The 26898-nt window shown below is 37.9% G+C and overlaps 1 protein-coding gene across 1 annotated transcript; it reads right to left on the reverse strand.

Moving 5' to 3' along the window:
* Positions 1 to 3373: 3373 nt before the first annotated feature.
* LOC111872497 (4-hydroxyphenylpyruvate dioxygenase) lies at positions 3374 to 22427 on the reverse strand. Its single transcript, XM_023866477.2, has 13 exons — positions 22348 to 22427; positions 19509 to 19535; positions 18835 to 18897; positions 17385 to 17489; positions 16237 to 16362; positions 15285 to 15374; positions 13727 to 13830; positions 11796 to 11873; positions 11191 to 11305; positions 10123 to 10242; positions 8131 to 8253; positions 6360 to 6476; positions 3374 to 4342 (listed from the first exon to the last, which is right to left on the reverse strand). The coding sequence occupies exons 1-13, from the start codon at positions 22348 to 22350 to the stop codon at positions 4268 to 4270; spliced, it is 1146 nt and encodes a 381-aa protein (XP_023722245.1). The 5' UTR covers positions 22351 to 22427; the 3' UTR covers positions 3374 to 4267.
* Between the last annotated feature and the right edge of the window lie 4471 nt (positions 22428 to 26898).

Consider the following 26898-nt stretch of genomic DNA (forward strand, 5'->3'; position numbering starts at 1 on the left):
GTCGTCCGGCTCCTTCCTCATGCGTAACAATTGTGCGACCATTTTTTAATTTTTCAGTCCATTTGTAGACACTCCGTTGCAGCAAAAGCCTCTTCCCGTATTGTGCTGAAAGTCTTTGATGGATTGCGGCCCCTGATACACCTTCTGACCACAAAAACTGGATCACTGAATGTTGCTCTTCTTTGATGCAAACAGAAAATGAAGCAGCCATGATTAACGGCAAGGCAGCGACGATGGAACTGACCTAGTAACATTAAACCTGCGCAGAAATAATGACAAGGAAACCACACATGGCGATGCTGTGCAAAACTACAGTGCTGCCAACAGAAACAGAAACAGAAAGACAACTGCATTGCGGATAATTATTGACTTCCCCTCATACATATTGAAAATTGATAGAGTATAAATGATTTACATTGCTGACTACTGTTCTGACAAGGGAAAGACCTGTCCCCTTGTCAGAGAGGTCACTCTGTATGGAGAAAACAGTGGCTGTCAAATAGTAATTAAAATGTGGTCATGAGCCTCTGATGGAGCTCAACATGAAGATGGAATGACAGACTGACCATTGTTTGCAATGTGACTTTGACTTGGTTAGCCGATTACTCTGCTTGCCACCTGCTTTCACGCTGGTATCTTGCTCGGCTTGCTTGACCCTAAAAGTAGAGGCAATATATTCCTCCAAAACTTGGGTTGACTTCAAACGGGTTACGATATTATATCCCAGAAAATATACTCTTCTTGATTTAGTTAGTTTCAAAGTCCTCACCTCACGCTATGAGATGGCAAAATTGGATTAGGCGTTCTATTCTGCCATCTCTGCAACTTACATACGCAATGATGAAACGGGTAGACACTGCAGCACAGGCAGTAGAAAGGTTTTTGATGCAATCCAGTTATTCATATAAACATCCAGTTCACCGAGGATAAGGAAAGACATGGACACTTTGTTTCCGTGATAATGACATTTACTGGAGAACTAAGTACAGGGTGGGCCAGACTCAATTAGGCAGTTTTTGGTCATTAATAACTAACTATATCCAACAACACACAGGATAATGGGAAAGTACCTTTTGTTGTCGATAGATGGCAGCATCATACAGTATGCTGTGAACGAGGTCAATACTCTGCCTACTTAGTGCGCATCGAGGAAACGTCATGGCCGGTAGATGGTTGTCTGTCTATATGGGAAACCCATCCACATTAATCTCTATCTCACTTCCAGATCCTGCCACAAAGAATCCAATAAAAAAGGCTGTACACATCAGAGAGAGTCACTGATCCAAAGAAGTATCCTGCCTCTGTTGCTTTTCTACCCTACATCAGTGCGACCTTTAACTGCACTAGCAGGTTGCTGCTCAGACAGAAGTCAGGTGTTCTCCTTAAAAGGAAGATGGTGTTATTTTACTAGCTGTGGTAGATAACTTGGGATTGAAGATGCCAGGTATGTACAAAATTCACTACAAGTGTACAGATCGGATTTTCCTTTCAGCTAAGAATCAAGGAGCACTACTGGCACATAAATCCCAATCAGGCAAATAAGACAGCTGTGGCAGAATACAGCTTCAGTCCACTCCAGATCAGACCATAGAGGCCTTAGGGGCCACTGAGTTTGAGTTACTTCCCATTGACTAGAACAGGGAGGAAAAATTTGGCTGGGGTAAATCATGGAAACCTGTCCTCTACTACTTGAAGGAACACAGGAAATCTTCTGTAGGTATAGCCCAAACTGGGCTCTCCAACATGACCCACATCAGGATCTCTTGAAAAGTTCCTTTTTTAGAGTCTTCTCCTATTCTTTTCATCCCTAAGCAGGGCTTGAGGTGGGGTGGGATGCGGCAGGATGGCATCCCTGTTCTTTTCTAAATGGCTTAGAAGCATCCCATTACTTCTTTGGCAGTAAATGCAATGTACAATTATGTCTATGAATTAAAAAGAGAAAACCATCCTGGTTCTATTTTCATTCCACCTCAAGCACTGTCCCTAAGCATTTGAGATGAAGCACAGGTGCACTTGCATTCTGAATAGGGGCTCTCTCATTGTACCCTACAGCCTAATCAACTCTACCTGGTGCATGATACTCCTAGAACAAAGTATTATCCAGTTTCCCCTTACAACTTCCTCCTCTTCATTCTTTTTCTCTTAGTTTTCCTTAGAATTGTCTATTCTCTCTTTTCCTCCTAAATTCTAGCCCATGCTTTCTGAGTGGCAAAACAACCCTTCAAGGCCCCTGTCTCCCACTGGTACACTTGCTGCCTTGGTTTGTACCCTCCCTCTCCCTACAGTAAGCACTCTCTCTTCCTGAGCATCTTAGTTACCAAAGTGGTGAAAAATGAAACTGTGTTAGTAAGTGTCACAATCCTGCCAAGGTGGCTTATGATTTACTTGGGAAGGCTCTGTGGCAGAGTGGACAGCTGGACCACGATTAACCTCAAACTGTTTCAGGCACTCAACAGAGCAAATTACGTTACAAGCCCTCTGCTTGTTCTGTTATGTTGATGGCACTTTTGTAAACTGAACCCATGAACAGAAGTGAAGAATTTCCTAAACCATCTGAATGGTGCCCATCAGAATATCCAGTATTAATTAGTATCACAATTCTTCTGTCATAAGGGTGGAGGCAGCAGGTACCTCCGAAACTTTGGATCCTAGCTTCCAAATTATATGGTACCACAATCCACAAGACCATCATCTGAATTCTCACCACTGGGAGAACCTCAAACTTCATCACAGGTCAAGTTATGTGTAACTTTACAAGTGCTATTAAGATTATTCTTGTATATGTAAAACCCAAATTAATGTACATAATTACAACTTTCAAAATATGCATTTCGAAAGTCAATTTTTATACATTTCATTATAAATAAAATTTGAACATCATTCAATAGTTGATGCCTCCCAGATTTGGGGCTGGAATTTCTGGAAAGTGAATTTGTTTCTGGACTCTGGCAGAATATGATCTGAAATAGAAAAGTTCTGGATTTGCATTCGTCCTAAATGATTTCTTTAGTATGTGACATGTATGGTCCTTACATAGACCAGATGAATCTGTCTACAAACATAAACACTCACATTATGTCCGCTTGGTTATAACACTGCATAGTCTGGTGACTGGGTACCAGAATTTCAGAGGAACATACTGCTTCCATCTTCAGGGTGACAAATGGTAAAATTTCCCCTGTGCTTAATCAATTATGCACCATGCCATGAAGACCTGTGGTAGAGTGGAAATTTAGCTTCATCATTCTTAACCTCAGTACTAAATGGAGGCGAGTGGACTGCTTCATGCTCCTTCCACTTTATCCATGTGGAAAGGCACCTGACAACTCTTGGTGAGGAGGCTGGTTCCTAAAAAAAATTGCTAATGAAGAAATTGAATGTACACAGAATGGCCACAATGTGCCACATTTTATTTTTTGTCACACAAAGAGACAATCTTGGGAAGACTGAAACAACAAACAAAGGAAATCAAGTTTTATTTTTACTGGCTGTTACTTCATCAATTTCTTGTTAGCAGGTACATACACTGATTACCTAATATTTCCTTTTAATAACATATCATTTACACATGTTTTATACATGTGTTTGCATAATTAGCAATTTATTTATGTACATATTTTTGTCATAATCAATATGTAATATTTGCTAACTACATAAGCCTCACGTTAGAGATTTACAAACTTGAGAAGATTTCTGAGGTGAAAACCCTGCTCAATCATCATGTACTTGAGTTCATGAATTGCAGTGTTGCTATTCTCATATGCATCCTCATAATTAAATTCACTATTTCAGCTAAATATCCAGGAAATGTTCCAGATTCAAAACTTACAAAAGAAGAAACATAAAACCTCCTAGGTGATATGATTATTTTTTGTAAGGTACCATTTCTTTCAGCTCCTCTTGCTTATAGTTATAGAGAGAACATAAAATATTTCTTTCCTACTGAGAAAAAAAATACAATGACTTTGATTAATTAAGTTACTGGACAACTGTCTTCCATCCCTATGAATGTCTGAGCCCTTAGTCTGTGCCTTTTTACTTTGCATTTTTACATTTCAATTAGATTCAGGTTCCTTTGCTTCTTTACAGTTATGAATCAGCGGTGCAGTCCAAGCACTGCCACAATGCTCTCCATTTATTTCATGAACAATGATAGCTGAAAGGTATCTTATATTCCCTTCTGAATAAGTTACAATTGATGAAAAGAAGGTCCCATTGGCATGACTGTGAATCTTGTAATTAAAGAACTGCTTCCTGTAACAAACTCTCACAAATTCCCACGTTGAGATTGTTCAGCTTCAATAGCCTCAAATAGTGCCTTGAAATTACCGGCTCCAAAACCCTGGAACAGACATTCAAAATTTTACTGATAACAGCTAAAAAATATATGGTAAAATAAAAATACTAATATTGGAATCCTGTATGTTATAGGCTATCTCATTTCAGAGAAAGCCATTCCTTAGTAGAAGAAATAAAACTTAAATGGAATTATTTAGAAGAAATAGTGAAGTTTAAAGTTTTCTTACGGTAAAGGGCAATGTGATTCATGCATATTTAGTCCATAATGTCACTGCTATTACAAAGTGATTTACAGGCATTGCATCACTGATTGAAGAAATGTCAGCTCTACACACTGCATTACTATTCGTACAGCAGTTCTATGTTGCTCAGAAAGTAATTATGTAAAGTACAGGGTTTGTCCGAAAAGTAATGTCAGTGAGTCGATTAAAGAACTTTTATGGATTAGATCGGTGCAACACATTAAAAGGCTTCAAAATAGGCTTCTTCTGCGTCGATACATCGATTCCAGCGAGATTTCTAGGCATCGAAGGCGTCATGGCAGGCGTCCTCCGGAATGTCCTTCAGAGCCTTGGTGCAAGCCTCTTTGACTTCGTCAACTGTCCCAAAATGATGTCCTTTCATGGGAGTTTTCAAGCGCGGAAACAAAAAGAAGTCTGGGGAGCCACGTCAGGACTGTAGGGCGGCTGGGGAACCGTTGGCACCTTTGAATCGGTCAGGAAGCGGGTCACGAGGAAGGCGGTGTCGGCTGGCGCATTGTCATGGTGAAGTTTCCAATCGTCCGCGATGTCGGGCCGGATGCGATAAACCCTTCTTTTGGGTCTCTTTAGCACTTCCACGTAGAATTTGGCGTTGATGGTTGTACCATGTAGTACAAACTCACATTTTCGTCGGTGGTGCTTGTTGATGGCCGTCCAGCGCGGGCTTCATCGCCGACCTATTCACGGCCTTCTAAAAAGGCCTTGTGCCACCGGTAGACCTGACATTCCGACAAACAATCGTCACCGAAGGCCGTCTTTATCATGGGAAAAGTTTCCACTGCAGACTTGCCAAGTTTCACACAAAACTTGATGGCAATCCTTTGTTCCAAGGAGCGCTGCATTGCGGCTTGCACGGGAGACAAAAACGAGTTTCACGGAAAAGCCTTTCGTCACTCTCAGGAAGTTCGGAGACGACTAAGCGACCGCGGGTTCATAAGCTGACTTCCCCCTCCACCGAGCCCAACCGGTCTGAGAGTGCTGCGACGTATAGTCACTTCACAATAAAATAACTGACATTACTTTTCGGACAAACCCTGTATATCAGTGAAGAAGTTTTCAGGTCTTGATCAACAAATTAAAATAAGTGTAGACACCATTCTACATAGGCCTTCTGTGAAGATACAAGTATATTTTCTAATGAATATGTTTCCGTTCATTTCCTACTAGGGTCTGTTACTGAGGTGTCACAGCATCAGGCCATGATTATATTATTCTGTTGCTAAATACACTTTAGATTAACAGGAGGCATATATGGATAGCCTGCAAAAATACAGCCCACTGCAATCAATAGTAAATTGAAAATATTCTTTCAGGAAACCTATTTGTTATAGTGCATCTGATTCCACAGAAAGCCATTCTTTATTATAAATAGTAGACTGCCTATTCATTCAATATCTGGTAAATAATTTATGTTCATGCAACACTCAACAATTCAGTATATGGACAAATCTGACTATATGATGAACCCTTGCTCCATCAGCAGACAGACATCAAAATGGATGAAAAATCTATTTTTCCATCTCACGAACTTTTCAATTCTGAACACTTTTACCCTCCTCTTCTTGTGGTTCAAAATTATCACGCCAACATTTCAGACATGCAATGTTCAGGGACTGAACACAGATGAGGTGAAGGGCACCTCGATCACAGACAGCTACATGGCTAAGACGAATCCCTTCCACCAGTCAACTAAGACAGCACTCTTCATAATCACTGCTGTGAGAACCTCAAATTGAGCATCATACGCATGCACTATATTATTACATTTAATATAGAATGGTGATTTTTCACTTAACATACTTTGTGGTTGTGCCTCTGAATGACTTCAAGGAAAAGAGTTGGCCGATCTTGCATGTTCTTGGTAAAGATCTGTAGCAGATAACCATTTTCATCATAGTCCACAAGGATTTTCAGCTCCTGTATTAATAATAATTGCATTCAATGAATTCAGAGTTAGTCAAAATGACTGTAGAATATGGAATATGTCATATAAATACAAAAGCGTATGTATAGTACCGATGGGGTATAGTACAATCTGCCTGCTACTTCCTTGCTCTAAGGTCCATACGCCCACCTCAGAAACCTGTATTTGAGTGGCCTAGATCTAAATCTTTCCCTTAGAGTGAACAAGCAACATTTACACCCACATAAATCAAGAGATAAAATGAGAGTTTCATGCTCTTTAATCTTCATCTCACCAGATAGGAGACAACAGATAAAAAAATTCTAAACTGCTAACAGTAAAAATATGGGATTTGCAGAAAAGGTAACAGGAACAAGAGACTTATATTATCATTACTTTTGGATTCATGTAGAATAAGAAATTTAATAACTCTTCTACATTCTTCTAATTTTATGTGGAAGGGATGAACACATTCTACAAATTTTAAGAAACTTTCAAATTCATTAAAATATACCTTAGGAGAAAATGGTGAACATTTATGTCCTTCAAGTCTATGACTATCATTGAGTAGAGCGCAAAATTGTACTTCAGCATCCTGTTGCATTAGTGTATCATTTTATGCACTTACTTCCATCTTTAATGCAACTTTACAAATACTCTTGAACTTAATATAAGATTAAAATTAAAATTAAACTGCTACAGGTTTTGGCAATACTTGACCATCCTCTGGCAACTGTTCGCATGTTGAAAGGAGAAAAAAAACTCCATCAGTCACACTGGACAGAATTAATTAACCTTTAGTGCTACATTGCATTGGATCTTAAGTTAAAATATTCCAGTGTTATTCCATTTTTGCCACTCACTCATTAAAATATATTTGCTTCAGAACATCACTTTTTTTATTTCTACCTTCTACATGTGCCATATATTTTTTTATTGCTAGTGGGGTGGGACTAGGTCCCTTGTACTGCGGCCACTTCTGGCCTATTGTACCAGCCCCAGATGACAGGTGAGGGTGATTGTGAAGCAGTTGGTGGAATGAAGGTTGGCAGGGGAAACCGAAGTGCTCAGAGAAAACCTGCCCCAGCGCCACTTTGTCCACCACAGATCCCTCTTGATCAGACCCAGGATCGAACCCGGGCTGCCGCGATGGGAAGCCAGCGACTAACTGCTTGAGCTATGGTGTGGCCAAATTGTGCCATCTATATTTTTGTGTTGTTTTGTTTGGCCCTGTTATGGCCCAAATTTGAGATTGAAGAGGGTATGGTATTACCCAAAAGCTAGAGACTTGCGAAAAGCGTTTCGCAGTTCTTACAGTAATTTGTAAACACCAGGACTGGCAATTAGGTTAAGNTAAGTAAAGGTAAAGTTGTCCCCGTGCTCAAAGAATTAAGCACTACACCGTGGAGGTGTATGGGGGAGTGGATGTATGGAGCTCAGAGCCGGTCTGGACGATTTGGAAAAGAGAAAATTCTTGAGCCTACCAGGACTTGAACTCTGACCCCTCAGTCATTCAGCCTGTAGCCAGTCACTATACCAACTACACTACCCTGGCTCATAATAATATAATGTAATATAATATAATAAAACTTGAATAATCTTTATAATTTCAACACACTGCCCCATAAACATGTTGTATATTTGATTTGTAGTTTACATAAGGCTTACCTGTAAGATATCCAGATCCTCAATCAAATTAACCTTGTCTGCTTTCAGCCTCTCTCTGAGAATATCATAATATGTATCAGGAATTTGTAGGAATTCTTGCCCACGCTCACGTAGGTTTCGGATCTGCAAATATTGTTTCCTCTTTTCATGAACAAAATCAGGTAAAAATAGTACAGATGTAAGTTCATGAGCTAATTAATGTTTGTTACACTAACTATACACATATATGGACATATTTTCCTTTCTTTGACTGTATTTACCCGTTCATATCTGCATCTCTGGTCATCATATCCCTAATTATACCTTTATATCTTGAATAATTTTTGTAGAATGAGTAGTTCATGTAATTTCACATCCATTTAAAGCAACATTTTTGCTGAAACTGTACTCCTATTACAACCATGCACAAAATATGTAATCAGTTCTGCAGTTATAAGTTATGAAATTAGCAGTTCTACTGCTAATGGTGCTTAATGAACATATTCGTGTGTACATAAAACACTTGAGAGCTTCCTAACCAGAAGTATACTATTTCATTATGAATGTGGCTAAATTTTACAACCTATCAACTCATGATCAAGAAGGTCCTACACTTTGAGACATGCAAATATTAGCTGTAATTGTTTTGTCGGGATTTCCTTTCCTTCTGTCTTTGTGTTATTACATACAAGAACTGCTAATAAATCCTTGAAATTATCGAAAATCCCAGACCCAGCAGTACAACGCATGCAGTAACAGGAGCAAAACACAACACAGAACACGATACACAAATATACATAGGAAGAATGCACACATAAAAGAGGATTGGCGTAATTAGCGTGTTTGAGTGCAACGTAGGAAGAATCCTGAAAAGTTTTATTATTTAGAATTCATCGTCCTATATGACGAATACAGATTTTAGTCATTTTAGAATGAAGACATTATGGCATGCAGTACAATAGTTTAACGTGCATAAAGACACCTGAAGATGGCACATTAGTGCTGAAACATGTAGTGTGGAAGTGAAGAATAAGTGAAAAAGTGTATACACTGTAAGACGGTCAGCATAAACTATAGTCGAAAATCCCATGCACTTGGAAACAGCGGTAACAAATCAAATCTATACATATGACAAAATTAAGAGCACAATACATAATCTACCATTCAGTTCACAAAGTATTACTTTTGCATTTGTATTCTAAAGTATAAAGATTAATATGTATAATTATAACTTGGCCCATTTTTACATGCGTGCAAAACTTAATCTTCCTTTGTGGCATGAAACTGAGGTGATGAGAAGAATCTTTGGATCAAAGAGAGATGAAGTGAAAAAGAACTCAATAAAATTACATGATATGGAGCTTTACACTTTGCGCTCTTCATCTAATAATTCTAGTGTGATTAAGCCAAGATGAATGAGACAGGTGAGAATTTACAAAAATGGGAGATATGCATGTGAATTTCAGTTGAAAGCCTCTAAAGAAAAGATCTAAAGACAGTTGGGAATTAAATATTAAAATGGATGTTATGGATATGCTTTCAAGGATAAAAAACAAACAGAGCAGGCTTAATATTGGGATTATGTAAACATCATGCAGAGCCTTCTGGTTCCATAAATGCAGGGTATTTATTGACAGGACAAATAATTATCATATGACTATAATCTACAAAGACCATGGAGTTAGTCAGCTATAATTCTGTAAACCACAGGCTCCATGGCAGGTACAAAACTGAAGTGTTTTCTGTTCTTCTTTATGCAAGCTAGCCAACACTGTTGCAGATGTGGCAAATTATATCACACATGCTTGAAGCTAGGAACCATTCCCTGTGAAAGTTCACTGCTACTTGTCTCCAGGGATTACCAAGCAGATCAGCTCATTGCAAAATATATCTCACTTATGCTTCAGAATTACCAGGTTAAAATCTCAATCATATTTTGAGTTTCTACTGATTACTTAATCAGAAAGAACACGTTAAAATGGTGTCTGAAGTTACTGCATTAAACTGACTTACAGCACCAATAATATCCTGTGTGTTGAGGGCTATGTGTTGCACGCCTGCACCACCATAGTAGTCTACGTACTCTTCAATTTGACTCTTCTTCTTGCCTGGTGCTGGCTCATTTATTGGAATCTGCACAAAGTTAAGTTAGTGTCAAAATTTCTGTTTCAACTTTACTTTCCTAGTGTACATGTGTGACAAAGAAACATCAAACAATATGATCATATGTATCAATAAGAATCAGTATAAAAATGTAAATATTCCAACATTAACATCATTCACAATTATTTTGATCGTAACTGAGAGAAAAATCGTCACTTTTCATAACCAAGGGAAGTTACAGAAATTTAATCTGCTTCAGTCTCTATGTTGGGGTTCAGATTAGGCTATTTAGAAATGACCAGAGATCAGAGATTCAGAGAGCGAAAACTGTGTACTTAACTAGCTATAAATTATTCACACTAACTAGTGATACTTTACAGGTATATCATAAATATGTAAACATATGATTATTTGTAATTAATTATGAGAGATTATCCCAAATTGTGACTGGTGTTCATGACATATACAGTCACATGTTACACTAAAACTGATGTAGGCCCTACTCTCTTAATCAGTAATAAATACAGTAAATATTAATACATGAATGAATTAGAGAATCAAAATATACATTTTTCTCAACATGTTCATATATTTATTTAAATATATTACAATATTTATATAATGCATGAAAAAGTTAAAATTCATAGAGGGTCATGTTATTAATAATGAGTGAATATTGCTGAATAGCAGATTGACTTTTATTGCAGGTGTTTCTGGTCCATGAGGCATAGTTGCTCACTCCTGGCCCAACTGTTTTTCACAAAGATCTGACTCTATCAGAGGTAAAATAATCCACACTGAATCTTGCCAGTGTTAAGCCTGAAACTTTGGACTTGAGAGTCCAGCACCCCCCCTAAGTCCTACATGCTTGTAACGCAAACAAAAACAAACTGAAGGAAAGAAATATTCATATATGTAAAATTAATTACAATGGTCCTGTGGAATAAAATAATTGAATTACTTGTAATTGCTCCATACCTTGATTGTCTCTTCCCAGTTTGTCATGACAATGGATCTCAAAGAAGAATACTGTGTGTGGATCTGTGAGTCATCCACAGACCAGAATCTGTGGAACATGAGGTTCCTCTCATACCTGAAATAAGCTAATAATATTAGACTACATTTTATATTATTTGTGTTGATTTAATTTGTATAGATTCTAGAAAGCATATGATTAAGAAAAGTAACTTCTATAAACTGTAGCTGGCAGAAATGCAGTATGCTTAGGGGAGATATAAAATGTATAAAAAAAAGTGTATCACTTTAGAGATGTAAGCATAAATTGGAGGATAATAAAATTGACGTTATAAAGCAGGATGTGTGGCTGAAGACTGGATTATCTAGGCTCTTGGTACAGTCCAGCAGTGATCTGTACTTAATATGTCATACTAGCTCAGGTTTCTGGAAAGATGATAAATTTCTTATTCAGCTTAGCAGCTATAAGTCTTCAAAGGATTCTGCTCCTGAAGTGAGCTGGTTGGTTCATTGGTTGCTTAGTCAGTCACCCCAATCAGTAAGTCAGTAAATTGGCCACTCAGTCAGTCACTCATCCTCAGAAACAGCAATTTATATTTTATACATACCACTCTGCTACAGGTACCATGCCATTGTCTGGTTGATTCCCAACTATATGATCCACAAAATCCAGTTTTCCTGGTGGCCTGAACATAATATACAATAATGTAAAAACATATGATTCAAAATAGAATTCAGCATTTTAGAAATCTGAAAAACAGAGCAAAGCAAACCTTGAGACTTTGAGACAACACACTCATTAGCAATACTATCATATGTTCTTCAAGAAATGCATCCTGTTGTGTTATTATCATATGGTCCTATGCCTAATTCATTTTTCCGTATGAAGGTATAATTTTTCTTTTCTTATCCGCATGTGGGGTTGTGTTAAACGTCTCATATAACTTACCATAGGAGGAACAGAATAAAAGGTATTATTGAATAACTTGGGATTACTAATCATTTGGACTTTGTGCATCATCTGGTACTCTAAAGGACACAATGCTTCAGAAACTTGATCAATTTCTGTCATCAGGATAAATGGTGGGAGGCATTTAATCTATAATTTCGAACATCCCAAAAATAAGCAAATACAATATATTTACACACTTTTATTGGGACTTCTAAGAAGTGAGCTCTCTAACTTAAGAACAATTAATAACAATACAGGGTAAAAACTTATATCATATTAATGTGCTGAGAATACTATAGGTTAATATCCATTTATGCTTTCAAACCATTTCTGTGAAGCCAGTGTACCTACTACTTCTTTTCTGTTTCAAAATGACTTCCTCTAATAACACTGCTATAATAGTGATATTTGGTGGCCCAAGGTAGTGACTAGGAAGAATGCTACCTCGTGGGTTGTGACATTACATACTCTGGAACAAATATAAAGATATTCTGGAGGAACATACTCTCTCCATCTTCAGAGGCAAAGAAGCAAAAAATAAACCAAGCAATCAAAGCAGCAAGCAGGACTTTTTTCCTGGCAAGATGGAGGCAGTTAATTCTTCTAGAACATCAGTAACTTCTCTCACACTACACAGCATCACATCCCAGAAGATTATTACTACTATAATAGCAAAATCATTGTCATAACGTCATTTAATCGTTATAGACAACATGAATCCATAGAGAAACTTGTAGGTGTCATACAATATTCATGTAACCAATTGTGATGGTCTGATGTGCAGTTCAATGTGGACACTTGAGGAAATTTTCTGTCCCTTGGTAGTCCATTCCCTGTCAGTGACATTAATTACAGTGTGAATAGACTATAACATTGTGTAAAATGATGGCAGTGCATACACACTTGCATGCCTATGAATCTTCAATACTGACAGAGAAATTACAAACAAATAATAGGAATTGGAACAGAATGTGTATCCCTCTTGCTAGATACACCATGCTATAATTATTTNTTTATTCATTCAAGTGTTCTATACTCCAATTCTTACTGTTTAGTGTTTTTTAAAATTATCTGTATATATATATATATACAGATAATTTTAAAAAACACTAAACAGTAAGAATTGGAGTATAGAACACTTGAATGAATAAACATAAGTTTCTCAAGGAAATGATGATTGAAACAGAAATATGACACCAGTATGGCATGATTGTATGTGTGGATATTAACAAGAGCGCCTTGGCCCAAAATTAGGAAGGAGTGGCATGGTCAAAACCTAATTCAAGGTACTGCAACCTGGCATTCACCAGAAGACACCAAGGAAAATAAAAAAACTTGAAACAGGACAGCTAGTAGCCTGGCTAAGACCTGAACCAGGTATCTTGCAAATAAAGAACTAATGTCTTACTGCAATACTAATCTGCATAAATTGCTCAAATTCCTGTAAGACATAGAATTCTGTATGTTACAAATTAAAAGGATGTCCCCTACTTTTTACTTTCTTTCTCCCCCCTTACATCAATACATGTTTAGAATTTTGTCTTTTTTTTTTCAGAGGAACTCAATAATGATATATTGACCACTTACAATTTTGTAGACAGCACATCTTTTTGCAGTGGGTCCTTGTAGCCAGGGAGGAAAATTCCATTATAATTAGAACGCTCAACAAATGTGTGAGTTGTGTCACCATACTGAAACAAATGTCATAATTACTGCTATTAAAAGATTCATAAACATCTTGTATTCATAACTTAAAAATAGTAGGAGTCCCCTTGTGATTGCTCAATAAATATTATGTTAATTATTCAGTCAGAACTCCACTGTATTTTCCCTCCACCCTGTTCTCAAGCACCCTCAATCTACATTCTCCCCTTTATCTGGCACAGAATTTCAAAGCAAATGATAAAATTGAGGAAATTTTCCTTTTTAATCTTTACACTTTACTCTCTCCTCTTAAATCTTAACACAATTTTTTTTATAAAGCAGATGAAAAGACAAAAGATGATGAACTGAATGGTGCTAAGTATACCCAAACTGAATGTGGTACAAGAAGATCTGTATCTTGAATAATATAATTTTTAATGTACTCATTTTTATTTTGGTGATCTGCCGCATTTCTATTCTGATGGTGAAAAGGACATTGGAAAAATCTTGAAATTATGAAATGTTGGAAATACATAAATATCCAACAGAATATTCTTTATTTTGAAATTACAACTGCAGGAACTGCAGGATTGGAACACTCAATAAGAAAATATAGACATTCCACCACACCATGTTCATGTGGTATATTATTCAGTTGCCACACAACAGTATAGGCATTATTCAGTTACCTGGTGCATGAGAAAAATCATGTGGTTTTACCTTTGGTGTGCTTGAAAGTTATTTTACATAAGCTTTTGGAGACCTGTCACTACTGTTCTTATCCATTTCAGGCTATTTACATCCATTATATACAAAATTTGATGTGTTCTCTGTTGAGTACTACATAAGGAAAATAGAACACATATGATTACATCTATGTTCACATGTTTTATGTGTGTAATTAGTGGATACAGTGCTGTGTGTAGCAATATTACAGGTGTCTGTGTACAGATGGAGAGGAATAAAAGTGGGAAACTCAGTTCTAATCCTGTAATCCCTTATAACACTGTGTAGAACATAATTAAGTTGCTCATCTTATGAGAACAGTGGTGTCATAAGTATTTAGTTGTAAAAAATTGGTTGACAGTTATAGTTAATTACAGAATTCTACAATTCAACTCAATTATGATTTTTTGGTATACAGTATGTCCAAAAAATTTAAACAAACATTACATTTGTTTGGAAGTCTTTAAAACAACATATTTACATTTATACTATTGCATTAGCATGTGGAAAATAGAATCATAGGCACACCTTGTGAAGGAACAAATTATAAGTAATTTAAGATGTTTAGTTTTAGGGGCAAAGACATCAAAGTCCATTCCATAAGTTAACAGATATTTCACAGATGAAACATACTCTTTTTAACTTGATCTACATGAAAATGTTTCTTTTTCAACTAGACTTATCTTTCAGGTGTTATTAATGACTCAAAGGTTTATGATGGAGAAGTCCTGCATTGTTAGAGAATTGATGTATTTGTGATGCACAAAATACTAACCGTCTGTACTCTTGCAAACCGAACTGTTCCAGTTTCATCACTTTCTTCCCAAATATCTTTTATCATTTTTGCCCCACGCTCTTTAGCTCTCTGAAAAGAAATTACATTCACATAAAAATAATTTCATATAAATAAAATTGTGTAAGATTAAGCATCAGTTAATTATGCCATTCTGATATCTAACAAATCTTAAATTAATGCTGTGGCAGCAGAACCCAAACTTTCACCATTAATACCAAAGCCCACCACTCCAAACAATCCTGAACTAGTTACATCCAATTTCTCATTGTCATAACTACCTCCCTGAGATCCATCTTAAAATAATTCCCCACCACCTCCATCTCAGGGAGATATTTTCCAAAAGGTCTCCTCACCAAAATTTTGCCTGTATCTATTGTCCCTCACATCCTAGCCACATACCCAGACCATAGCAGAATCACAGATTTCTCTATCATAACATTTCTAGGTGACCTGAACAAATCATGAAGTTCATCATAATAAATCACCCACTTCACTCTTCCTAGTTCTCAATACCGTATTTATGCATGTATAGGCCGCGTGCGTGTATAGGCCACAGCACAATTTTCAGACAGAAATTATAGAAAAAATAATTTTCTTGGAATATTATTTCAGGAGTAGAACACCCTGTATTACTAATTATGAATATAATTTTTTTTTAATTGAAGTGTGATTTCGGATATAAGCCGCACCCCAGTTTTCCTCTTGAATTTTTGGCAAAAAATGTGTGGCCTATACATGTGTAAATATGGTACTTGCTGAGTTTGCCCTAATATCATATCTTCACTTCAAACTTATAAGTGGTGGCTTTCCCAGTAACTTCCCCACCAAAACTGTGCATACATTTATTGTCTCCTCCATCTCTAGGCTAACAGTGCTATGCTATTATGTGGGGGGAAACAACAACAACAACAAGTGAATAACACCAACTTACTTCAACAATGGAATCTAGATCTTCGACAGTGAAAGCAACATCTTTCACTCCATCTCCATGACGAACCAAGTGTCTTCCCATTTCACCACTGTATGGCTCGTATGCAGAAGTAAACACAAATATAATCTGGAGCAAGAGGAGATACTGTCAATGTAATGGTGCTTTCTTATAAGGAAACTGCATGTGAGGTAACTTTTCGTTACTACTATTGTGGATTAATCAGAGCAAAAGTGAGTGAAAAACCCCCATGGCATAACATAATGCAAATTTGTTTCTGTGCCTAAATGATGTGCCATGATGGCATACAGGAGGCACTGACATAAAGTTCCACACATTCTTTACCTCTGTTCTAGACACAGATGAATGGTCAATCACATGCTTGATTGATTTATTTAACATCCATAACTGTTACATTATGTACAATTGGACAAGTCAGTTTTTAAAAAAATATATGAGATTAAACATCACATCAAATGACTAATAATATAAAAAACCATAGAAAAATAACATAATAAGTCCTTTAAATATGATAAAACAGTGGATGAGTATAATAAGGCAACAAAAACTAAACTATAAATTACATGCAATAGCTAAAATAAATTACCTAAGTATCTTTGTTCTATTATTAAGCTAATTCTTGTAAAAATATTCTTGAAGGGAATAAAAAGCTTTGCACAACAAGTAATCCTTTAAATGCTCTCACTGTTTAGTTCTGGTACAAAATTGAATAAACNATGACGCTTAAAAACCTTGAACTCTTGAATACTTCTTATTTGAGAGGACAAGTTATTATACAATCTTATTCCCATGTTAATCACACTCCTTTTACAACGTGAGGTGTTACATGGNGTCATGACCTATGACACTGCCAAAAATTCTACATACCTTATCACTGACTTCCATCAATATACAGGTACAAAACACAATGATGTTCACATAGTGAACGATCCATTCTAGGTGTTATGACCTATGATACTGCCAAAAATTCTATGCACCTAACCGCTAACTTCCATCAGTATGCGGGCACAAAATACAATGATCTTCACCTCCACATCCTACAGGTAATTTCATATCATGGTGCCTGATAGCAGGGATGACTTTACTTTCATGTATGAGTTTTTGTACTGAGGTGTTTTAGAGCCCATTACCTTGTTCTGCCGGACCACATGAGCTGCAACCTTCCGGGAACCTGTCTCCAGTCCCTGGTAGGCAAGAGGTTCAAAACCAAGCCTCATGCAGTAGTAGCTCGCAGCCTACACATAGAAACAATATGCAGCTGTACTGGGTTAGGCCTACCAGCATCAAAGGTCACTTAATGAATTAAGAAATACAGGGAGATTACTTGCTGGCTTAAACAAATCACTACTTTTGCACTATGCACTGTCACTTCATTGTTTTCATCTATTCTGACAAGTCAGCGACAGGGATAAAAGGTATTCAAACGACTCAGTCTTGTGCTATGATAGATTTCCGTTGTGTAGGATATGGGAAAGTTTATTCATGAGCATTTAGAGTTTCTATATGAATCTTATGTGAAATGTAACTCTGCTAGAAAGTCAGGAAATTCTGGATGACGTTTGCTAGAATTTGATGTCTGCACAGAAAACACTACTCAGAATTTTGTTAATAAAGAATGAACGCCTGGCATAGTAAGAGACAGGAAACCAAATGTGAAACTGTTTACTGTAGAAGAGCTGGAAAAAATTAGAGATCAGCTTGAAATTTTGCCTTGAATATCTCGTAAGTGCCTTGCCAAACGTACAAGAGTATCAAAGGGATGACATCTACTACAAAGTTATTGAAACTACAGTCTTAAGAAACATAGTTATGCATACTTTGCAGCCTCTCACGACCGCGAACTTTATTCCAACGACACACACATACAATGGAAGTAATGCAACAATCGATGTAGTGTTCATGCACAGCAGAATGGTCATCCTTCGGCACTAATCTCTAAACAATCTCTGGGCAGGTCAGTTACCATGCGAGGACAGCCGGGCTAAGCAGCTGGGGTTATATTCCCAGGAAGAGCTGCATTTAATTTTCACCCCATAACCACACTGGTTCTGGTTAGTACGCCAATTTACACAGGGGTAAACAAAACTAGCCACCCCCTCTTTCCATGTAGAGGTAAGAATATATTTTATCTCCACGCCCTCTATACGCCTTTACGGAATGATAATAACACACAGTTTTATCTTCTTTGCCACGCGGAGAACGTCTTTTACTTGCATATTCTGGCAGTCAGGCATTGATTCTGAGTTAATCGAATTCTGTCGAATATTTTCTAAAATGAAAATTATGGACGGACAGACAAATTATGCGTTCATTCTGTGGAATTTGTGCAAAGAATGCATGCCATCAGATACAGATCTCATAAAGTTTTACAGCGTTTAATTGAGACACTTTCGTAATACATATTCTCGCATTTAAAGAAATATGAAGAAAACATTTTATTGAATGAGAAAGCCCGTTGCAAAAGTAAGTAGGTTTTATACAATGAGAAGCCCAAATATACGATATTTCCCGATGCGTTATCTTGTTAACATAAACTACCATCTTTCTGCCATTATTAGATTCTTAAACAATTACAATTACCTGCTTTGCGTTCCCGACCCAGAAGGTGAGATGATCGAAGTGCAGAAAACGTCCCCTGTCAGGCTGTAAAATAAGATAGCAGAAAGAGACATCAGTAACAAAAATCTAATTTAACACTGGTGCCTCTCGTGAACTGGGTTATCTCACGTCAATAGATACGGATCGAGTGTAGCAGTCTGCATTGTATTCGGAAAGTAAAGGATTTGATACGCGGCTCCGGGATCGTCTGTCTTGAAGCTCTAGTTGGGTTCCCAAGTACATCCAGGCATATGCTGGGACCGTACTTTCAGAATCCTGCAAAGTTTCTTGTTATGCATTATTCTAGAATGTTAACGTCATTTTTCTCGATTACTTTGTTTTCAAACACTTAAAATTCATGCTTTTCCCACCAAACAAAAGACCACTTCCATAGTCATAAGAAACTGGCAATTTTTCATTTTGTATATTCAAATTTTCAGCGACTTCAAAACCCAGTGGAATGATACAAGCTTTCGATCTTAACAATAACAAGCATTTCCAGAATGTATTCTCATTATATTTAATCATGAACTTAAAATATTTTTCCGTTGTGGTCATAACATACTATTATTTATTAAGATAACAGTAAATGAATGACTTAAAAATGATGAAATGTCACCTCAGAATCGCCTTGGTAACCGATCTGACAATCTTACCTTTGGACCCTTGTCCGTGTAAGTAGTCTGTAACAGAGGATGAAAGTAATGTTAAAATAACACTTTGCATTGACACTTGTTTTCTAATCATCACAATGAGTAAGTGTGTTTTAGTACAGACCTAAACGACTATTTTTACTTGGGTGCCGGATGGGGTTATTTCGAGGTGACCGTCGATCATACAATTTCGTGAGAAAACCTGTGTAGTTAAAAGCTTAACTAGCTACAAATTATTCGCACCAATTTAAATTGCTTTGTGGGTATCTGATAATTATCAGGTTATTATCGCAGTTTAGGATATTGTGTCGGAATTCATTATCAATTATAATTGACAATGAATTCCGACGCAATATCCTAAACTGCGATTGGTGTTCCCGGGGTGTTAAGGAACGCATTGAACCGATTATGGAGCGGACCCAAATCAAATTCCTAGTACCCAATTTTTTTAAAATGTAATAGATGAAACCAGTAGGTCATGAGTAAATCTGAAAATAACTGAAACTTATAACTTACTGGATTCTTCTTTTGGACAACAAAGAAATTCTAATGTGGGAAACGTGTACGTAACCAGCACGGATGCGTTCTGATTGCGAAATAGCATGGAAATTCTGTTATTTGATAAGTGCACAAAGGGCCTTGAGCATGCTGCGTATGAAATAATATATGAAGGTAAAAGCAAAGTTGTCTGTGTTGTTGAGCACCATGCCATTAATACGAGTGGGACAGTGTAGATCCATAAACTTTTAACTTCATCATTATATTCAGAGAAATGCTAAACTTCACGTTTCACTGGTTTTACAACCGGGGAAAGAGCCCTTGGTACTCATTCGATGGGAGGCTGGGTAGGTTCCAGAGCAGTGGTGAGGAGAAAAACTCTGCCCATGTCGGAAGTCTAATTCTGATCGTCCAGCCCATACTCAATCATTTTACCGAGCTATGTAAAATTGCAACGTGAGCGTCAGGTTACTTACTGCAGAGTTTATCGCCTGCATTAGGTCTTGAAGCAGCTAGGCATGGCTCCAGAAGTTTTATGATTATGATGTTGAACGTAGATATATGCATAATTAATTAAATTATGCTTCCTAGCCCTTTTGAGGTTGAAAGTGCTATTGCAAAATTGAAACGGTATAAATCGCCAGGTAGTGATCAAATTCCGGCAGAACTTATTCAAGCAGGAGGCGAAATATTACGTTCTAAGATCCACAATCTAATTACTTCTATTTGGCATAAGGAAAAATTGCCTGATCAGTGGAAGGAGTCTATTATTGTACCAGTTCACAAGAAGGGTGATAAAACTGACTGTAGTAATTATCGGGGGATATCACTGCTATCAACTTCATATAAAATTTTGTCCAATATTCTTCTTTCAAGGTTAAGTCCATATATAGATGAAATTATTGGGGATCATCAGTGTGGGTTTCGACGTAACAGATCAACTACAGATCAGATCTTTTGCATTCGTCAGATATTGGAGAAAAAATGGGAGTATGATGAGACAGTACATCAGCTATTCATAGACTTCAAGAAAGCCTATGATTCAGTTAGGAGGGAAGTATTGTACAATATTCTGATAGAGTTTGGGATACCCATGAAACTAGTTAGGTTGATTAAAATGTGTTTAAACGAAACGTATAGTAAAGTCCGTGTAGGTAAACATTTGTCTGATAAATTTCCTATCCAGAATGGTCTAAAACAAGGAGATGCTTTATCGCCACTCCTTTTCAACTTTGCCTTAGAATATGCAATTAGGAAGGTCCAGGGAAGCCAGGTGGGACTGAAATTAAACGGGACACATCAGCTGTTGGTCTACGCCGATGATGTGAATCTACTGGGTGATAATGTAGATACCATAAAGAAAAACACACAAACTTTAATTGACGCAAGTAAAGAGGTTGGTCTAGAAGTAAACACAGAGAAAACTAAGTATATGTTACTGTCTCGTCACCAAAATGCAGGGCAAAATCATGACATAAAGATAGGAAACAGATGTTTTGAAAATGTGGCACAGTTCAGATATTTGGGAACAACGATAACAGATCGAAACCTGATTCAGGAGGAAATTAAGAGGCGATTGAACTAGGGTAATGCTTGCTACCATTCAGTCCAGAACCTCTTGTCTTCTCGTCTGTTGTCCAAAACATAAAAATTAGAATATACAAAACTATAATTTTGCCTGTGGTTTTGTATGGGTGTGAAACTTGGTCTCTGATATTAAGGGAGGAACATAGACTGAGGGTGTTTGAGAACAAGGTGTTGAGGAGAATATTTGGACCAAAGAGAGATGAAATCGCAGGAGGTCGGAGAAAACTGCATAATGAGGAGCTTCATAACTTGTACTCTTCTCCAAGTATAATTAGAATGATCAAGTCAATGAGGATGAGGTGGGCAGGTCATGTAGCACGAATGGGGGAGACGAGGAATGCGTATAGGATATTGGTGGGAAAGCCAGAAGGAAAGAGACCACAGGGAAGACCAAGGCGTCGGTGGGTGGACAATATTAGAATGGATCTTAGAGAGATAGGATGGGATGGTATGGATTTGATAAATATGGCTCAGGATAGGGACCAGTGGAGGGCTCTTGTGAACACGGTGATGAACCTTCGGGTTCCATAAAAGCTGGGAAATTCTTGAGTAGCTGCAGAATTGGCGGCTCCTCAAGAAGGGCTCAGCTCCATGAGTAAGTAAGTAAGTAAGTAAGTAAGTTAGCGTTTTATATCCTTTCATTTTTCTTTGAAGCAAAGGAATTAATTATCAAGTTAAAACACACCTATAACCTTTGAAAAACTCAGCAATCCTTGAGGGGTATCAATATAACAAGATGCACTGCGGGATAACTTACCATTATGCTGGTTTAACCAACGCGCTCCCCGAGGATATTACCGTGTTGCGAAGAGCGTGCCCCCTTTAAGAAGTCCAGGTGTGGCCTGGTTCTGAGTTGTGATTGGTCCAAGCATGAGTTGACCCCTCGTGAAGGTCGACTTCTTGAGACATGTCACTGTGAGATCTTGGACTTGCGATTAGATATATTTTATTAGAGTATTAGACATTTCACATGTAATTTTATTTAATTATGTAGCGAAGAAAACTCTGAAGAGGACGTGAAGCATGAACTTACGATATTTTATGATGTAAAATTCGGAGTTAAAGGTGATGAAGAGGAAACTGGCCCCAATTCCAAGGGAAACAGACCCAACCGGTCTGAATTTAGTACCAGGTCCCTGTTTCCGCGTCCTCTTCAGAATATTAGGCTTAATTAATACAGCTATAAAAGATATATCTAATTCTCCCAAAACTCTTTGCTCCTAAGTCCAAGAGTCTGTACGAAGCCATACAAAGCGTATATACTTAACATCAGAACCTACATTATGGTATTGACTCTGTAGCCAGTGCTTTTCGTGCCCAGCCGTTTTAAACAACCCAGAATGTCTTCCAGCTCCCTGAGTAGAAAGAAACAGAAGCAGGGAAACGCTAAAGCTAAAGCTCTAGTACATAGCCCAGATTGATTGGCTAGACGTCTAGCACAAACGTATCTGTCTGCATATATCAGCAAAACGTTTACCTTTGTGGGAATAAGATAGGCAGAGCCCAAGTGTCTAATGTAGGCAACGCCTGCTATGGCTTGTCACTTTTGGGCTTCTCAGCATCGTAATCCTGAACTTATTATGTCTTGCGTTTAGGGTACATGCAGGCATGCTGCCAGGAAACCGGTTCTTCCAAATACAAGCACAGCTTTTCAAAAAGAAGCTAAAAACGCAAATAGTCTGCCTTCCTGTTTATTGCTGAGTCATATTTCTTCTCACTATAAGATTGATAAACAAATAAAGGACACGAAATAAACATCTTCCGCTACCCGAATATAAGTATTGGATATCTGATAAAACGCACATCTGTACACACAATCTCACACCTCTATTTTCATAGCGTTATAAAACATCTTTATGAGTCGTAGTAGATCAGTCGTATTAGCGAGGGATAGACAGCCGGGGTTCGAATCTCGGCTGGAACAAAATTTTGTTTCTTCTCCAGATTGTCCAGACCGGCTCTGGGGCTCTCTCAACCTTTTATCCAGTGGGTATAGGAGACGATTTCCCCGAGGATGAAGGAGCCGGGACGTGAAGCTGACCATCACCAAGAACAATAAAGCCATATCCCCACTCCCCCGCGTCTTCATGGCGTTCATGGCATAGTGCTCAATTAAGCACGGGGAGAACTTTACCTTTTAAATATCTTTTCCTACAGCCGCAGTCTTACCACACCACGGGGTTGTCGCTGCACGTTTCGTGAAGTACTCATAATTACACGTATGTTCAGAAACCCGACTGTGTATCCGAGAGGGAAAATCAACGTTCTTCCACAGTGTACATAATGAACAGATGCTCAATGGAAGTTTGCCTAAGAAATTAATCTGTGTTCGACTAGTAAAAATATTTCCGATTTTTTTTTCGGAGCCATTGCTAATACCGTGTTTACAAGGGCCCGCAACTACATCCTATCTTGAATCGGTTAAATTCAGTCCTATCCTCAAAGCCCATTTCTGTAAGGGTAATTTTATTATTACTCTGTCTATGCCTAGGTCTTCCAAGCGCGTTTCAATCTCTGTACTGAGGTATATACTCGTATATGGAAATAAACGATAAATGATACAAACTCCGTCCTAAGTGCAAACAATATACATTTATATGTCTTTGATCTTGTTCTTTCTACACTACATGTTTCGGCCTCTATCGGCCATCATCAGGTGTATACTCTTAACGTTGCTGCCACACTGAACCCAGTCTAAAACACGTAGTACACGTAGTACAGACAAGCAGCGGCATTCACACAAGAAGACTACATTAAATAACACCTGTACAGTGTGAAAACAAGAACTAGCCGCTCCAGCACTTAGACATAGGGCGAGTAACCCTAAGAATTTTAAATTTTAAATTTAAAATTTAGAGTAAATTTTAAAAGATTTTAAAAACATCATAACTAAAGATTTTTAGAGTGCTACTACAAGAATATCGGGTTTGACGTGTGCAACATAATCTACATACCAGACACATATCAACGATGTAGATGTTGATAATACGAAGAACGTGACATTGTGTTTTTAAATGTTAAGTTTTAGACTGGGTTCAGTGTGGCAGCAACGTTAAGAGTATACACCTGATGATGGCCGATAGAGGCCGAAACATGTAGTGTAGAAAGAACAAGATCAAAGACATATAAATGTATATTGTTTGCACTTAGGACGGAGTTTGTATCATTTATCGTGTAGAGTGCAACAGGATGCTTAAATATAATAATGGAAATAAACGTTAAAGAAACGTCTGTCTTCAAATCCAGTACCTACTGAAGGACCCCAAAATTGTTATAAACGTGGAGCAGAAGAACAATCTGTACTTCAGTGCGGCTGATGAAGCTCTGGCCAGTCATTATACTCGTCTGGAATCACAAAGATAAGGGTCAAGTGCGTGGAGCCTCCGACTCCAGACCGATTCTCAAATAAATGCAGTCCTGAAAATTATTGCAAACAGATTTTATGTCTACTTAGTCAGGGTAGAGCCTAATGGTGGGATCTTACGAATACGGCAATGGGTTCCGTAAAAGGTGGGGAATAGCTTAACTATTTGAATGACTATCAACTTCGCAAGGACTCTGATCCATGAGCATGTACATGTATTTATGTTTCATATATCCTCACTGTAAAAAGATATTCTTTTCTTAAACATCCTTAACCCGCTGATATCTGTAAAGAAACGCAGCGTCTCCTGTGAGGTGGGAACTGAATATTTAAATATTATTTACACGAGCGTCATGTTTCAAATGGTTAATTACGCATTAACTGGAACCGGACTGACTACAGATGAACCAGCTTTTGACAACTGCGTTATGGTATCGTAAACATATTACCGTGGAATCAGATTTTCAACCGTGCTCGAACTTTCTCGCCTATTGATGTCATGCATTACAAACGACCACACTTCCAGTGTTTTTTTCAGTTTACTTAGATGGAAACAACTTACGTCACGAAACAGCATTCTTCGCTGCGTGGCAACAAGTAGCTGCTGATGTTCGACGCAAAGCACACAAGTAAACAAAACTGATTCCATTTGGGTGTGGTTGCTACAAAACATGCGCATTTTATAACCCTGTCGCAACAGCTTCTGATCTCGGAGGACAAGAATTTCATTTCACAGACTTTTGTTTTGTTTTACAAAATTTCGATATGGTATCTCAAAAATTGCAAGGCCCTTTGGTAGTGTAGTCTTTATAAAACCTGAATTTGGCCCATGGGCACGGATAGGAATGGGTCAGGCCTGACATGTGCCCCCCCCCACCACCACCACGCCACCCCAGATTAAAAATTACCGAAAATGAAAACCTACAAAATATTAATAACAAAAATTACGATTATTTTTAAATGTGGCGGCACCTATATTTCAGTACAGAGACCCACAACTCTGGGGCGATCCATATAAAGACGAGTATTCTTAAATGGCTTAAACATGAGTTTGCAAGAAAATTTTCTGAATCCCCGAAAAACACCCTGGCGTTGTTCATGGTATGGAAGCTGAAATGGAGAACCGCAACAGTAGCTGTTGGTGGCATTTCAGTTATTTTTTACGTCTGATTAGCATCTAAATTCGTAGTCGAATTAAAGGCGAGTTGCTTAGTACACTACGTTGGAAAGAACTGGACAGAGTTCGTGGCCTATTATTCTGCAAGAATTGGGCCGCCACGGCAGATACCTTTCAGATACATGTTAGAGACTTCTCTGTAGAGCTAAACTTTGAGCATGACCAAAGTGTGAGACTGCACCCCAGGAGTTATACACAGTCAAAGAAGTGAACGGCAAAACAAGAAAGGGGAAAGATATTTCCATAAATGTGATTTTGCCTGTATATACACTGATATTATGATATACAGAGACGTACCAGAACGTCCCCACCAACATCTAGGGAATATATTCCTTGGAACAATTTGATATGACATATCAGTGCAGGGCTCAGGCTAAGCTGTATTTTGTAAAGTAAGTTCTTCATGTGGCCCCCAAAGAAAATATTCAGCAGGGTTATGATCCTGTCCAAGGTCTGCCGTGACCTACCCAACAATTTGGAAAACTCTCATTTAAACACTCGGTTCTATGCTGTGTGTAAGTTGGAATAACTCTGTCATGTTGAAATTACATTGTAGCTCCCATCATTAATGGAACATCTTCTAACAAGCCTGGCAGTTCACTCCCCCTCCCTCCAAATCATAAGCATTCAGCTTCAGAATACCTCCATCCTCGCCACCAAGACTCGCTATATGGATCGCATCATTAGGGAAGCCATTGAGATTGAACTCCATCCCGAAAATATGAACAGAGAGGGGGGGTTTTGTCTCAGCAAGTCATGGAAGCCTC

The sequence above is a fragment of the Cryptotermes secundus genome, unplaced genomic scaffold, assembly GCF_002891405.2.
Source record: "Cryptotermes secundus unplaced genomic scaffold, Csec_1.0 scaffold537, whole genome shotgun sequence".
Lineage (NCBI taxonomy): Eukaryota > Metazoa > Arthropoda > Insecta > Blattodea > Kalotermitidae > Cryptotermes > Cryptotermes secundus.

Excerpts from the sequence above, each read along its gene's own strand:
- LOC111872497 (XM_023866477.2), bottom strand. Across the intron at positions 13,831-15,284 it reads GGTTTGCAAGAGTACAGACG|TATGGTGACACAACTCACAC; the intron begins GTTAGTATTTTG and ends CATTTGTTTCAG. Across the intron at positions 6,477-8,130 it reads AGGATCTGGATATCTTACAG|GAGCTGAAAATCCTTGTGGA; the intron begins GTAAGCCTTATG and ends TTATTAATACAG.